The 17,241-nt window shown below is 38.4% G+C and overlaps 1 protein-coding gene across 2 annotated transcripts in view; it reads right to left on the minus strand.

The window, feature by feature from the left end:
- SLC35F3 (solute carrier family 35 member F3) overlaps positions 1-17,241 on the minus strand; it is a 503,654-nt gene that overhangs the window by 17,929 nt on the left and 468,484 nt on the right. For both annotated transcript variants that reach the window (XM_044672361.1, XM_044672362.1), the window contains 2 exons: positions 10,351-10,570; positions 125-250 (listed from right to left, as the gene is read on the minus strand). In XM_044672361.1, coding sequence (XP_044528296.1) covers positions 125-250; positions 10,351-10,570 — 346 coding nt within the window. The remainder of the gene's footprint in view (positions 1-124; positions 251-10,350; positions 10,571-17,241) is intronic.

Here is a 17,241-nt window from a genome sequence, read left to right on the forward strand (position 1 = left end):
TGAGATCCATGAAGGGTAAAAAATGAGTCAAAGCTAAGGTCTTCTCTTTATCACCTAAGCCACAGTTATCCTTTTCAAGGACTGCTGGGATAAATCTCAGAGATTATGCTCTGTATGCATTTACCTTATAAAGAGCAGACATTGAGGCTGACCCCACCACCAATGCTATGCCGATCACAGAGTGGTTGTGGAATCCATCGGCATACGTCATCATCACAATCCCGGCAATTGCAAGAATGGCAGCCACAATCTGGATGGGAGGAAGTAAACTAGTGGTCAGAGCAGCACCATGGAATCACAGAGGTCAATTCAGGAATGACAATGGTAGCAGAGAATGTACATGGTGTACTGGAAAAGGCACCAACATAGGGAGTTATGGGATGGGAGTTCTAGTCCTCATCCTGCCAGCTACTAGCCAGGTTATCTTTCACAGATCCCTTAAACATCTCTGAGCCTCAATTTCTTCATCTGTAAAATGGGGATAATGATATTTGTTTTATTTACTTCACAGGGTTATTCTGAGGATCAAGTGAAATGACAGATTTCAAAGAACTCAGAAAACTAAAGCAATGTACAAATGTAAGATATTGTTTCTGTTGTTATTGTTATTATTCTTTAAATAGCAAAGGAGAAATTTGTACTTCAATTCAAGACTTACTATGTGGAGGCAATTCCCAGGAAATTCATTTCCTTGATTATTAAAACAAAAATCAGGCTTTAATGAGTGTTTAAAATCCAAGAGAAACCGAAGGTTTTTTTTTTCTTTTTTCTTTTACAGCTTTTGAGAATGGATCAGGAGGTATGTGTTACTTGACAAATAACTTATTTTGTCATGATAAAATCTGCCTGGTTATCATAGCATTTTGCAATTACTTCATACCTCTCTCCTAAAGGGTTCAACTCACTTTAGGGGACTTCATTTATCCCTTTCTTATTTCAGAGATGAGATGAAAAAGAATGAGGGATATATACGGTTTCCATTTTACAGATGGGACCCTGAGACCCAGAGCATAGGGTTGCTTTGTTGTACCAACTACTCAGTGCTGCATCCAGGTCTATGATTCTGGATCCAGTGCTTTCTGTTTTCCCCTTTGGTTATTATGTGATTACAGGATTCCCAGAATAAAAGTGATATTCCGTGGAGAAGAAAGTCATCTTGTTAAAACCCAAGAAGAAGGTCAACTGGTTGCTAAGAACATTTCCCAGTTTGGCAGAAGATGGCCAAAGCTCATAATGACAAAGCAAATAATAAAGGAGAATACTCTGTAGCTATGTATATGCAGAACTATGCAAATCTGATGTAATCATTTTGGTAGTAAGGATGCATTTAATTGGTGTGAGATTTTTTTTTTCTTTTTTGGTGTTTGGATTTTCTAATCGTCTTACCCTTTTTTTGACTTTGGTCCATGCTTTTTTGGGCTAATATATTTGGGCAAATGTGAAAATATAGAAATACAGAATAAATATGGAAAGAATTCATCCTAAATGAATTTGAATGAGTCAGTGTTACACTTCTATTGTCAACACAATCATTGTTTAAACTGAAGTCAACTTTAGAGTGTTATTAAACTTTCAATGTCATAGATCTTTGTCAGAATTTGGGAATTATAGGTCACTCAATATTTTTACATGTTCAGAGTTTCCTTGAAGGTACAGAGCCTTACATCTACATTTTGAATAATAGAAGACTAATGGATTTCTAATTAGCGATTATTCTAATTGTCAGTCTTGTTTTAGCTATTTTTCTTTTAGTTACACATATATCACAGATTAGAAAGCTAAATCTATCTTGTCTGTCTGTCTAACTATCTATTTCTATATACTTATATCTTATTTAGGTGTTGCAGTGGATAGAGTGCCAGGCCTGGAGTTAGGAAGACCTGAGTTCAAATTTGGCCTCCAACATGAGCTGAGTGACCCTGGGCAAATCATTTAAACTGGGTTGTCTCGATTTCCTCATCTGTAAAATGAATTGGAGGAGGAAAATGGTAAATTACTCAAGTATCTTTGCCAAGAAAACCCCAAAATGGGGTCCTGAAGAATTGGACACATCTCAAAATGACTAAACAACAAAAAACTATTTTCTATCTATCTATCTGTCTGTCTGTCTGTCTGTCTGTCTAACCACACAGAGAGAAACAGAGATAATAAAGCAGAAAGATCTTGCTTGGGAAAAAGAGTGTGTATGCCTAATAGGTGCCAAGTTTTACAAATGGTTAGGTGAATAGAACAGAGCAGAGGATATCTTGGTATCTCCTTCTCTAGAGAATACAAGATACTACTCAGGAATCATGAGATCAGGTTAGGAATCAGTGGCAAAACACTTCTAAAGTCTAAAGGACATTTAAAAATCCTCCAAAGTTTAGGTAGTTTGGTTTATGTCAAATATTTGTCTAGCTCCTTCCAAACTTGTGGCAGAAGTTAGATTAAATGAAGCAATTCCATTGCATGAATGCTTCATTTAAAGGCTATTGAGGGCTTTGGAGGCCATTGAGCCTATACTTTGCTAGAATCATTGTCCTTCTCCAATATTTCATCATGGCTTATAGTTATATCTAGGTTCTTGAGGCTCTGCTCATGGAGAATGAAGTCCTTCAGTTTTTCCCAAGCTAGAAAGGCTTCAAGTTTGGCCATAGTGATTTACTGTGTCTAGCATCTCAGGACCAACCTATATAAGTTCAAGAAGTACATCACCAGGTTGGCTGCAAAAGGGTAATGAATTGTTTTAGCTACAGCAACTCAGAGAGAGCATCTCCTAAAGCCCAGCTGCAATCTGTGCAACTAGAGAGAGTACACACATACACGAAATAGAAGATCTTTGAAGTATAGACTTTAAGCATAAGACTTTCCAGGCAGATTTCCAATAGACGCCTCTCTTATTTTTTTTTTATCAATTAAATATTAAAGTTTTAAAAGTTTATGCCTGTGCTGGGTAGTGAGATGAGTGCTAGTGAAAAGGTGTTGGATGGATGGCTAAGGAGGATGTTGTTCTTTTTGTGGGCCAAGGAAAATCAGCTCCATAAATCAACTTTATGATACCCTCTTAACTCAGGCCCCTTGGGGATGGGCTGGCAAGACATTCCCCCAGGAGGGAGATGATAATTCACTCTTTGGACGTTTCAGGCTTTCCCACCAGTTGCAAAGACCATCAACCATGGGTCAAATGAGTAATTGATTGGGAAATGTGCCACTTGCTGAATATTCTATCTCCTCCATCTGTACTTCAAGTTAGCCTTTTTGGGACATAGTGGCCACCCAGTCAGCAGTGTTGTGTTTACACACAAGTTTAAGAATTCATCTCATCAATTGAAATGGAAACTTAGTGAGATAATATAGCCTAGCACAGTGGAACTCTCTCTTCTGTTTCTTTTTTCTTTTTCAATAATGTCTTTTTTCCTTCAGCCTCCTCCCTCACCCCAAGTTGAGCATTTCCCATCAAGGTGAACCAGATATCTATATGCACAGCCTTCTAACTTTCAACTTTGCCTCCCCCCTCCTCTCCCCACCACCCCAACTCCATTACCCTCATTGTACATCACTGAACTATTCCAAAGCAAGGTTTTCGGGAGATGTGGTGATTTAGCTTGCCAGCTCCATGCTTCCATGTAACAATGGTACCTAAATCAAGAGAGATGAGAGCTGTCATCTGCACTCTGGCTAGGAAAGAATTAGCTTGCAACATGAGGAAAGACCAAGGAATGAGAGGCCAGTCAGGGGAAGCCATTAATCCTTTCCTATTATCTCACCTAATAGCAGTGACCTGCTGTGTGATTGACAAAACCTTCAAGCTCTCAGCACTAGCCCTCTACAATTCTAATCATGTACTAATGTAAGAAAACTCTCAAAGGAGTTGGAGGAGGAAGAAATGTATCACAAAATGTAATAGTCCAAAGCAGTTTAGTCTTGCTAAAAGAATTCTGCTTGGGATCTGAAAATTTAGGATGAATTCTTGACTCTGTGACTTGGTGATTGGGACAGATTGCTTAATGCTGTTGAGGCTCAGTTTCCTCATCTGTAAAATGGGAATAAATAAACTTTTACTGCTTTCCTCATAGGATGCTGTGTCAATAAAAGATCATGTGCTGGTATTACTTTGTAAAGTCTTCAATAAATGAATTATTATTAAATAGTCATTTGTATAGGGCTCTGAGATTCCTCACCACTCATAGATCACAGGATCAAAGATGTTAAGAGTTGGAAGGAAACTTGGAAGTGGCCATCAAGTAGAATTTCCTCACTATATGGATGATCATACTGAGGCCCAGACTTATTAAGGGACTTTTCCAAGTGCAAATATACATATTTTAAGTGAGAATATTTGAACCTAGGTCCTCTGATGCTAAACTCATTGAGTGGTTTGTTACTCTGCTCTGTCCTTTACTACATATTTAGACTGCTCCTCTAAGCCATGTGTGGCATTGACCTTGGATTTTTTTTTAACAGTACTAAGCTATTTTGAATGTGAAGGCTGAGGTCAATTTGCCTTTAATATCCTACTCTCTCTCTGACTTTTATTTTCTTTCCCTGAAGATGTATGAAATAATAAAATTCACATTATAAGAGCTAGGTGTTATATAGAAAGGGAACTGAGTGTGGAGTAATAAGTCCCGAGTTCCAGTCCTTGCTCTACTGTTGACTATATATATGTGATGCTGAGCCAGTCACTTAGTTTCTAGGAGCTCCATTTCCCTGTGACACCTATCTTGAAAGATTGTTGTGCATCTAAGCTTATTGAAGGCAGGGGATATTTAATTTTTGTCATTAGAGCTCTTGTGCCTAACTCAGGGTCTTAAACACAGTAGATTTTCTTTCTTTTTTCCTTCCTTCCTTCCTTCCTTCCTTCCTTCCTTCCTTCCTTTCTTTCTTTTTTGTCCTTACCTTCCATTTTAGAATCAGTACTAAGTATTGGTTCTAAGGCAGAAGAGTGGTGAGGGCTAGACAGTTGGGGTCAAGTGACTTGCCCAGGGTCACACAGCTAGGAAGTGTCTGAAGCCAGATTTGAACTTTGGGCTTCCTATCGCCAAGTCTGACTCTTTATCCACTGAGCCACTAGCTGCCCCCCATAGCAGACTTCCAATAGAGGCTTATTGAATTGAATTAAAGAAAATAATGGGATAATATAGGCAAAGTACTTTGGAGTTTATAAGGATCTATATATTTATATATTCAATTACTATCATTAGTTAGTTTAATTTCTCATTTTGTAGGTAAAGAAAATGAGGTCTGGAGAAGTTAGATAAATTATTTGTAGTCACCTGAGTGTCTTCTTGGATCTTCCTGATTCCTGTCTTACCAGTATATCACAATATTGTCCATTCTTAGCTTTAAATTTCCAACATTAGCAACTATCTGACTCATCAAATTTCTTCCAGGCAAAAGGAACCTTTCATGAATCCTAAAGGTCAGAATAACACAGACATAGACCTGAAAACCAAACTAACAACAGTCGTGATGGATTCAAATGCTAAAAAGGAAAAGAGAGATTTAGGGGTTCTTTTTTTGGCCTGGATTCTTTTACAAAGACACTCTAGCAACTTGTCACTCTGATGCCATAAGTAACTGGGACTCCTCAAGCAATTTTAAGAGAAATTTGCTGCTTTTTTGTGGTTTAGGAGGTTTAGGAGGAAGTGTTATAGAAAGTACAATGAATTGGAGTCAGAAGACCTGGTTGAAAATTTTAGCTCTATTATTTAATATTTGAGTGACCTTGGAAAATTCAGTCTCTTTGCATCTCAGATTCTTCTTATTCAAAATGAAAGGGTGGATAAAAAAAATCTCAAGGGTCCCTGGTAGCTCTCTATCCAATGACTTTCTTTCCCATTTTTGGAATAAAATTCTTAATACTCTGACTTTTTAGTATATATGGGTAATTTTTTAATAACATAGGAATAAGCATGTAATTGATAATCTATTGAAACATCTCTCCCATTAGATTGTGAGGAGAGGATTGTTTTTTGTATCCCCATTGCTTAATGCAGTGCTTGGCACATAGTAGGTACTTCATAAATTTTTCTTGATTGACTGACTGAAACAGAAAATTTAGATCCAGCTTCTCCTCTCCAAATGTTCCAACCTTGTGTGGTCAGTATTCTTGGGGGGCAGGGAAGGAGTGGGAAGTAAGAGCAGTTTACCTCAGTTTTCTGAAATGCCATGATGAGAAAAATGCAAATCATTAGCTTACTTAGATAACTTTGCTGCCAACACTGAGAGGTTCCCACTTGCTTGTTAAGTCTGTCAGAAGCATAAGGCACAGTTCTGGATTTAATTTTTAGACCAAATATCCTTTGGAGAAAAAAAACCCAGCAGACTTGCAACTCATTAACTATGGTCATGGGTACCTTCTGTTTTTTGCTTGTGCCTTTCCTCTGACTATGCTGTGCCTTGTACATATATAGCCCAGAGAAGGTACTATATAAACGCTTATTTCTTTCCTTTCCTTCCTCCCTATGACCTAGACAGAAATGCTTTACCAGCAGTGGTGGAAACCATAGAGATAGCTTGCCCTATGTGTCACAGTGGATAGTGATAAAGGTCCTTACTACCAATGGCCGAGCTGGAGATCATCATCGGTTAGTTTAGTTTCATGGTCCCCTGACACACTGCTAAAACACAGCCATTACTGGCAGGCATTGGCTATTACAGAAACTCCATATTCTAGTCTAGTATGGGCTGGAAAAAAATCCTTCACTCATTTATAGAAATAGCAAGAAGAAAAATAAGAGGAAATACTACACTGGAACAGATATTTGTGTGTGTGTGTGTGTGTGTGTGTGTGTGTGTGTGTGTGTGTGTGTGTTTCCCTTTCCCTCCTTTCCTACTATCCTTTTATCCCCAACAATTTTGGAAGATTGTCATTTTATGTTTACGTATAGAGTTAGCTTCTGTTTTCTTTATAATAAGAAAATAGGCAGTCATAGTATGATGGGAAGCCCACTGGACTTGGTCCTGGAGTCAGGAGCCCAGGAATTCTGATTCAAACTCTTACTAATATAACTTAAGACAAATTACTTCACAGGCCCCATGGTATGCTAGTTAGCACCTTTGGTCTTTGAATTCAACTGAATTTGAATCATTGGGACCTTTATTAAGGCAGATAATATACAGAATTGTGGATGAAATGATAGACTTGGAGTTGGGAAGACCTTATTCAAATCTTGCCTCAGACCCTTACTAGCGATGGGGCCACCTAATTTTCTATGCTTCAGTTTTCTTACCTCCAAAATGGATGAAGTAAGAATCCATGACCCCAAAGATTCCTTCTGGCTCTAAGTCTATAATCCTTGAATCTCCCTCAAACTCAGTCTCCCCCTTTATAAAATGAGGTATTGCTTTCACTAATTATCTAAAAAGAGACACTTACTCAGATTCAGACACATTCTGAATTTCCTTGGGCCCCCTCTGCTCAGTACCTAAGCGGTATTAGAATGGTCAATGGGCTTTTTTAGTAGATACCTTAAGACAAGCCTTGAAAAATAAATGTCCCTGACAACAACATCAGCTTATAAGACTTCAGTATCAAGTTAGGCAGTTGGATGGATTACAAATTTTAAGTGTACACATCTTTTGCTGGCATGTCTTGTATATTAACAAGTCTTTTAAAAGCTTTCTGTATAGAAGCACTGGGGGTAAGCTTAAATTCCAAAATTAACATCAAGTCTCTTCACATATTGTGGATTAAAAACAAATTTTCCCCCCACTGAAGGCTAAAAATACCACACAGTGGTTGACTCATGTCCCCACTGCGGTTAGCATAACCAGGTGGGTGTGAATCACTGATTAGAGTGATGTAATTTGTTCAGAGTACCAGGAGAGAAGGGCAGTACAGGGCTTGCAGTTGGTCTTTCCAGGGTTATTTCCTTAGGAGTTGCTTCAAGGTCACTCGTTGCCCATTAGTAATCTCTTAACTACTCAGAATGCCAGCTGTGACCAGTGGGAATTCTGCAATAACTATAGAATAGATTGAGTGTAGTGTAGTAATACTAATATGAATACTAATATGAAGAGTGTGAAAATTCAGTCAGCAGCTGATAGGTACTAAGTAGTGCAGCTGGGTCAGATTCCCAGACAAGGGAACTCACTGCATCTCTCTCTGTCTCTCTGTCTCTGTCTCTCTGTCTCTGTCTCTCTGTCTCTGTCTCTCTGTCTCTGTCTCTCTTTGTCTCTGTCTCTCTCTGTCTCTGTCTCTGTCTCTCTCTGTCTCTCTCTGTCTCTGTCTCTCTGCCTCTCTGTCTCTCTGTCTCTCTCTCTCTGTGTGTCTGTCTTTGTCTTTATCTTTGTCTTTGTTTCACTCTGTCTGTCTCTGTCTCTCTATCTCGCAGTCTCTGTCAATCTGTGTCTTTGCCTCTCTGTCTCCCTTTCTCTGACTCTTTTACTCTCTTTCAGCCCCCCCACCCCAATTTTTGCTTGGGATGAAGCAATGATATTTTATGCCACATTACTAGAGAACAATATGTAGTAACCTAACCAATTCTCACGTCCACCAGAAAGTCTATAGTACTGTCTTTTCTACTGAGAGAAGATATAAAGGATCTTAAGATTAAAATCTTGGATTCTTAAATTTATAAAGGACCTTAGAGGGAATTCAGTCCAACTCCTCATTCGGGATTCCCCTCTATGTCATTTTTAACAGCTGGCTTTTGAGCCTCTTCATGAAGACCTAATGTCACAGTGAATTTAGGAGGTGGCTGGTTCTAATTTTGGATAGCTCTAACTGCTAATAAAGTTTCCTCTATATTAAGCCTGGATTTACCTCCTTATAATTTCTATCTCTTAATCTTAGTTTAGGGGTCCTTAATTTGGGGATTGTGATCTTTTGAAATATTTTGATAATTACATTTCAGTGTAATTGATTTCCTTAGTAATCATGTATATCTTATTATATGCATCAAAAATTAAGAGCTAGGTGTCCCATTGGGCAAAGTGGCTAAGAGCATCAGAGTCAGGAAAAACAGAGCTTACTGCCTCCGATATTTCTAGCAGTAGTTGGACTTTGTGTGACCCTGTAAAACCTCTCTTAGTCTCAGGCTTAGTCTCCTCCATTGTAAAATGGGGATAATAATAGCACCTCTCTCACAGAGTTGCTGTAAGGATCAAATGAGATAAGATATGTACAGTGCTTTGTAAAGAACCTAAAAACCTTAAAGAGCCATATAAATGCTTATTTATTATTATTATAAGGAGTAACAGACCAACACACAAAATGCTGATGACACAAAAAAGGTTGAGTCCCTTATCTTAGTTTTAACTCTTGGGGCTAAGCATGATCTCTAATACCTCAGTCCTTCAAATGTCTGGAGAGAGCTCTCATGTTTCCCCCAAGTCTTCTCTTTTCTAGCTTCTACATCCCTAATTAATTCAGCCAAAGTTCATAAGACATTTTTATCAAGTCTCCTCACACTCTTCATGATCAACTCGGGATATGGTCCAGTTTGTTAATGTTGCTCATAAATGAACAAAATATTCCCGATGTCATCTGACTAATAAAAAGCAACTGGGGCACAATATATCCAGCAATGTATACTATGCTTGAATTAGTTTTTGGGGGTGGGTGGGGGGTGCTACCTCACATTGTTGATTGTTTTCAAACTTTCATCCCATAAAATACCTAGTCTTTTTCACATCAAAAGATCTCCATTTCTGCTGATACTTAACTGCACCCTAATTATATTTCATATAACCATTTTTTAGAATTTTTGCCAAAGATCAGTTTTATATGTGCTTTTTGGAGCCCTGCCTATGAGAATATACAATTATTTTAGGGACTTGATTTCTTCATTGGGTTTGGTGGGGGGAATGGGAAGGTGGAGGGTCAGAAACAGACTTCCACAAAGATAACCACCTTTGGGGGAATTGTCTGACACCTCTCAGGACCTGCAAATGTAATGCAAGTTACATGGAAAATGAGCTTAAAAGGTCTCAAAGTAATTGCAAAAAGGGTTGGTTTTCAGGGAGCCATAGTCCAATGATTCCTAATCAAAAATGAATAGGTCAAGGTTGATCAATAGCCTTGCAGGGCATTGATCTTGTTACACGTGGGGTCAGCCAGCGCCTGTAAGTAGGTAAATGAGCAATAATGGTGACAATTGTTCCCTGCCTGGCACTGGTACAGTGCTGGGCACAGTCAGCACTTAATGGGTGAAATGCTTGAAATGACATGCTTGTCTATATGGTTTGCAAGCGAAGAAGTTTGCAAGGCAATCCAGGCATTCTATTCTTTGTCTTTCATTCTTAACAGAAAAAGTGGTTAGTAGCCCATGCTCATGGTCCGGCCATGGGAGCTATGCAAGGTGGTTGGTAGGTTTTGGCTGACACTGACAAATAAGGGAGGGAGACAGAAAATGATGAACTTACCCTCACTCCCATGAACCTGTCCCTGAGAACGATCCACGAAAGCAAGAATACAAAGGCTTTGTTGCAGCAGAACAACACGGATACATCTGTAGTATTTATTTTCTTTATTGCATGTAAGTATAGGTAGTTTGTGAGTGTCCAAAGAACGCCAAAGGGTGCTGCCTTGGTAAAAAACACCTTCACAGTCAAGCCATTGTCTCCAAAAAATCGACAGCATTCCCTAAAACAATTGAAGAGAGATAGAGAATTATTATGTGCCTGGATTGAAAACCAACCCAATTCTCTCCCCATCTGAATACTCTCTTCCATCTGCTAGGCACCTTTCTTTGATGCTTTCTTTTGAAGCTGATTGAATTACTGTGTTCGTCCTTGGCAAATTATTGTCACATTAATACACTTGAGTCGCAATGTATTTTCTTCTGTTAGCACAAAGTCCTGAATGCATAGTTTAAAATAGAAGGAAATTATATAATGTTGGGACTGAAAAATGATCTTGGAGATCATCTTGCTCAACCCCTTCTCATTTACCCTGAGGAAGCTGAGGGTAACTTGCCCGAGGTCACATAGCCAATAAGTGACAGAGCTGGAATCAAAGCCAGATTTTCTGACTGTATCCTATGCCCCTTCTAATATATAGTCCTGAATATTGGGATTATCTGAACCAATTGCCCAAACCAAAATAATAATAATAACAATAATAGTAAGAAGGAGGTATATTTACTTAATTTATTGGGATTATTTGAATATTGGGATTATCTGAACTGATTGCCCAAGCCAAAATAATAATACAATAACAGTAAGAAGGTATATTTACTTAATTTCTTGGGATTATCTGAATATTGGGATTATCTGAATTGATTGCCCAAGCCAAAATAATAATAATAACAACAATAATAAGAAGGTATATTTACTTAATTTACCTTGTAGACTTTGCTTACATGTTTTCTGATAGGCAGCTAGGTGCTTTAATAGATAGAACACTGGGTCTGGAGTTAGGGAAACCGGAACTTAAATATGACTTCAGACACTTACTAGCTGCGGGACCCTGAGCAAAGCACAACCTCCATCTGCCTCAGTTTTCTCATCTGTAAAATGGGGGTGATAATAGCACCTACCTTCCAGAGTTGTTGTGAGAATCAAATGAGATAACACATACAAGGTCCTTTCCTTAAAGGGCTATGTAAACACCAGCTGTTATTATTTTCACTCGAATCTCATAACCCTACAATGTAGATGCTCCCCATTTTATAGAAGAAGAAACTGAAGCACATAGTGGTTTAATTGTACCCCGAAGTCACACAGCTAATAAGTATCTGAAGCTGACAGTAATCTCAGCTGCTCCTGACTCCAAGTTCAGTATGTTATCCCTTATTCCACGCTGCCTCTTGTGAGAGTGTGAAGTGTAGTCAGAAATTCTAGTGTGAGTACTTGGCAAAATGCTTGACTTCTCTCTCACAGGAGATAATGCATCTCTGGCTCCTGTTTGAAGCCGCATCTCTCTGGGATGTTTGACTCCTTGAGGCTTGCCTTTGTCTTGAGGCAAGGGTATGTCTCATGAAGTTCTGTTTCACTTAGTGAAATGACAGGCGAGTTTTATCACGTTGCAGCTGATCCATGTTTAGTGCCCATCAGGTAAAGGGGCAGAAGTTTCAGAGGATGCTTTTCCATGCCTCCATCACCTTCACAGCAGAAGAGATTGTGAAGAATGATGGGAGGCATAGAAACAAATACCGTCAGAGTGGGACGTAAAGAAAGGGTAATGTAAGTGGGTGCTGGTTTTTATAGGAAAATTTTATAGGAAAGAATTATTTAAATTTGGAAAAGTGAAAACTAATGATGTTGGAGAGCAAACTTCCATGACTTGGATAAGGATTTTTGCAAGAGGACACGGTGATGTTAGTTACGATGAAGACTTAGCAGGGAAAGGCTTGACTGTGAGGAAACGAGGGCTAAGGTTTCTGGATGGGAAGAGGAAGGAATGCCATGATTAGTGGTACAAAGTCACGAATGGTGAATGGAGGACCAGAAGTTCATCCATATCATGCTGATGGACCTGACCAAAAGACTGCAAGAGCTAGCAGCTGTTGGTGCTGTCCAGACACTGAACTGAATTGCTATATCATGGAGAAGCGGACAAAGGAAGAGGGTACAGGGGGACCCATTCCTTGAGTAGATCAAATATACTCTGGGTCTGGGTACAGCTTGTGATATTATATAAGAATGCAGTAAATGGGAAAATGGAAAGATGAGTCAAAACCAGAGCCTTGGGGAACTCAGTTGGTGTCAAACAAATCTTTGTTTGTAGCTGCTGTCAATCTAAAATGCCATCTGCCTCCCTTCATTACTCAGCTATGGGTAACTGGCAAGAGAAACACAAAATGCATTAAACTGAAGTGAGAAAGAGTACAGAGGGTTTTGTTTAGCAGCGCATCGTGAGATACTCTTTATTCAATATTTACAGGCAGATTCCAGGCTCTGAGCTTATTTCTGATCACTTACATAGTCACAGTCCTTCAGTGCAGGACACAAAGCACGTAAAACACCATTAACTCATTTGAGGCTCACAATGACCTTGTGGGATGCAGCAGGATAGACATTTCACCATTCTACAGATGGGAAAAAGGATTTTGAGAGGCTAAATGACTTGTGGAATCTAGTAAGTGACAGAGGAAGGATTTTACTTTTATTTTTTTAAAACATTTATTAATATTCGTTTTAACATGGTTACATGATTCATGCTCCTACTTTCCCCTTCACCCCCCGCACCTCCCCCCCCCCATAGCCAACGCACATTTACACTGGTTTTATCATGTGTCGTTGATCAAAACCTATTTCCAAATTCAGAGGAAGGATTTTAATGCATCCAGTCCGGGGATATGTCCATTATTCTACATTTGAATTATTTGCAATGGCCTCCTGATTGGTCTCTTTGCATCAAGTCTTTCCCTCCTTGTGAAGTATAGGATAGAGTTTTGGGTCTGGAGTCAGGAAGGCCCAAATTCAAGACTGGCCTCAGATACTAGCTTGCTATGTGATCCTGAGCAAGTCAGTTAACCTGTCTACCTCAGTTTCTTCAATTGTAAAATGGAGATAAAATAGCACCTATCTCCCAAGGCTGTTGTGAGGATCAAATGAGATGATGGATGCATAGTGCTTAATAAATAATAATAATAATAAATTGTTTCCTTTGTTCCTTCCTTTTTTCCCACTGTAGTTCATCTTCAGATCAATTACAAGGAATTTATTTAACATCTACTATGGATCAGGCTTTGTGCTAGATACTGAGGATGCAAAAAAAGGCTAAAGACAATCCTCCTCTCCAGGAGCTCCAAGTCTAGTGTAATCAGTCTTCTACACTGCAGCCAGAGAGATTTTCCTGAAGGATGAAGCTTGATAGTGGCCATGACACTCCTGATTCAGCCAATTATAGTGGTTCCCTCTTGCTTCTAGGATGAATAAAAACTCCTGAGTCTAGCTTCTATAACCCTTCATGATCTGGCTCCAACTTTATTTTCCAGCCCCAATGAACTATTACTCTTCGTCCTTAGTTCTGCCTTCTAGCCAAACCGGCCAAACTCTATTCCTTACACATGACATTCCATTTCCTACTCCATGCCACATTCCTGCAATGCATTCCCGCCTTACTCCTTCAGTTTCTTTAAGATGTAGCTCAAGAACCATCTTCTATATGAAGTCCAAGAGTCCCATCCTATCACAGCAATACCTCTGAAGTCTTGTTAACTTTCTTGCATTAGGAACCATAGAGTCTATTTGATTTGTTCTCTTGTGGATGGTCATCAGAGGCCTTAAGTATGTTTACTGCCTTCCTTCTTGGATTTTATTGATTATGGATTACTGAGCTCCTTTACTACTCTTCTTTCTGTGTCAGACTTGCTACAAGCTGGAATATGTGTGGCTTGATAGGCATATCTGATATGGTGGGGAATTTACATTTGTATTTAATGTACTTCATTTCTGGCCAAGAGCCTTTCACATCTGGTTTTGGAATCCAAATCAGAGAATATCTTTTTCTTTTTCTTTTTTTTTAAGTAATGTTTACCTTCCATTATTTGCACAGAGCCAGATTTTGAGCCTCAGTCAAAGGAAAAGTGGAATAGGTCAAAGGAAGCCCCAGTATAGATGTGTCTGCATACATTCATGTATCACCACTTGCATCCATGCTTGGACCCCAGGTTCTTAGTTTAGTTTTCAAGAACATTCATTGGTTTTAAGGACAATTATATTGCATTTGCAGGGGCAGCTAGATGGGGAAGTTCTGGGGCTGGTGTCAAGAACATCTGAACTCAAAACTGACTTCAGACACTTATTAGCTATGTGACCCTGAGCAAGTCACTTAATCCTGTTTGCCTCAGTTTCGCAATCTGTAAAATGAGCTGGAGAAGAAAATGGCTAACCACTGCAGTATCTTTGCAAAAAAAAAGCAAAAGCCAAATGGGATCAAGAAGAGTTGGACACAACTGAAATGACTGGACAACAACATGATGATTCTAGGATTTTTTTTTGCCTCCGTTCTCTCTCCCACATTACCCCTCTTATTTTGAAGAGGAACAAGAGGCTTCAGTTAGGACAAGGTCAGGACTTAACTCAGTTGTGTTTCAGGGTCCTGGTTGAAAGAAGGTAGAATGACTTAGAGAAGAGAGGAACAAGCTGCAAAAATGTCAAAACTTTACCACTTAATTTGCTAAGAGTTAAGGTCCAGGTATATCGGTGCATCAACAGAAATAATCGGATATTGCTAAACCAGGTAATTCTTCATTAAAAGTGATGCCCTATGGTTTAAATTCACAGTATACATGACCAGATAGCTCATGGTCTTTATACTGGGTTTTTCCCTCCCTCCTTTTAGTTTTAATAAAGTTACAAAATAAACCTCCACAAATCAGTAGCATTTTTTACATAGCAATAACAAGGAAGAAATAATAGAAAGGGTAGTCCTATTCAAAAGGCTACAAAATATTTAAAATAGCTGAAAATTAGTATAACAAGGAACACTCAGGAGCAGTATAGATACTATTATAAAATATTCTTAAAAGAAATAAATGAGGCCTTAATAACTGGAGGAATATTTAGAGTGTATGGCTAAGCTGCTTCAATAGAAAAAAAAGTTTATGCTACCTATATTAATTTATAGGCTTAGTGCTGCAAATTAAACTTAAATTAAATTAAAGAGAATATTTTATAGAGTTAGGAAAAATATTAACAAATGTCATTTGGGGGAGGAAAAGTAAAAAAAAATCAAGTGGAATGATGAAAAAAGTAAAAATAATGATAATAGCTAATATTTATATGGTGCTTACTATATGATGGACACTGTGCTAAATGCTTTGTAATCATTGTCTCATTTGATTGTAACAATAACCCTGGGAGGTAGGTGCTATTATTATTCCCATTTTGCAGATGAAGAAACTGAGGAATTTAAGTGACTTGCCAAGGTTATGCAGCTAGTACATATCTGCAGCTGATTTTGAACCTAGGTCTCCTTCACTCTGGTACCATAACTCTCTTCTCTATGCCACTTGGCTGCATCCCAGAAGAACAGTACTCCTAGAGCTCAAATTATACCACAAAACAATAATCATTAAAATGATTTGGTATTTAGTTAAAAAAAAAAGAAAAAGTAGATAGGTGGAATAGACTACACATGGATGGTTCAGTCAACAAACATAAATCACCTATTATGTGTCAGTCACCATGCCTTTAAGCACTGGGAATGTTAAGAAAGGAAAAAATTGTTCCTACCCTCAAAAAGCTCACACTCTAATGGGGAGAGAAAGGGAGAAGATAATTAAACTCTAAACCTGATGCATGTAGAAAATGTCCTCGGTGCTGGTAAGAGGGGAATGGATTAGCCACCCCCACCACGTGCTGGCTTGGCACAAATGCCAATACTTTGTCAACACTGCTCTATACCATAATGAAGTTAAAATGGATAGGACTTGAATATAAAAGATCATATCCATAAAAATGTATAAAGGAACTAGACCAGGTATCTTCACAGGTATGGCTAGAGGGAGAATTTTTAAGCAAAAAGGGAAAGAGGCAATCACAAAGAGAATTTCAACTACTGAGGTAGAAACAGAATTGGTATAATTAGGATAAGAAGGAAAGCAATCCATTAGAAAAAAATCTTTGCATCAATTATCTCTGACAAGAGTGTGATATCCAAAATATAGAAGATACTAACACAAAATACAGTGTCAATAGTCATTTTCCCATTTGAATGTGGTCAAAGTAAATGAAAAAATGGTTTTTAAAAGAAGAATTTCAAACTATTAACAACCATGTGAAAATTGTTCCAAATCACTTATAATAAAACATAAGTAAAGAGAACTCTGTGGTTTTATTTCAGACTGAGCAAACCGGAAAAGATGACAAAAATTGGGAACAGTCAACATTGAGAGTTGTGGAAAGACAGCCACACTTCTGGTGAAGATATAAATTGGTTTAACCATTTTGGAAAGCAATCAGGAATTAGCTTCATATTCTTTGACTCAAAATTTCACTCCTATGCATATTCCCCTAGGAGATCATAGAGGAAAAAAAGTTCAATACAAATTATTTGTAGTAGCACTTAGAAAAATTGTAGCAAAGAATTGGAGACAAAGTTGATGTCCATCAACTGGAGAATGGCTAAAAAAATTGTGTTATATGAATGTAATGGAATATTAATATATTGCAAAGAAATGTTGAATGTGGAGCAGCTAGGTAGCATAGTAGATTGAGTGCCAGGGCTATAGTCGAGAAGACCTGGCCTTAGACACGTGGCTGTGTGAACCATGGAAAGATATATAACCCCATTTGCCTAGCCCTTAGAGTTGTTACTAGAATAAAAAGGAAAAGTGTTTTTTAAAAAAAAGAGAAATAGGGGCA

The sequence above is a fragment of the Gracilinanus agilis genome, chromosome 4 (genome assembly GCF_016433145.1).
Source record: "Gracilinanus agilis isolate LMUSP501 chromosome 4, AgileGrace, whole genome shotgun sequence".
NCBI lineage: Eukaryota > Metazoa > Chordata > Mammalia > Didelphimorphia > Didelphidae > Gracilinanus > Gracilinanus agilis.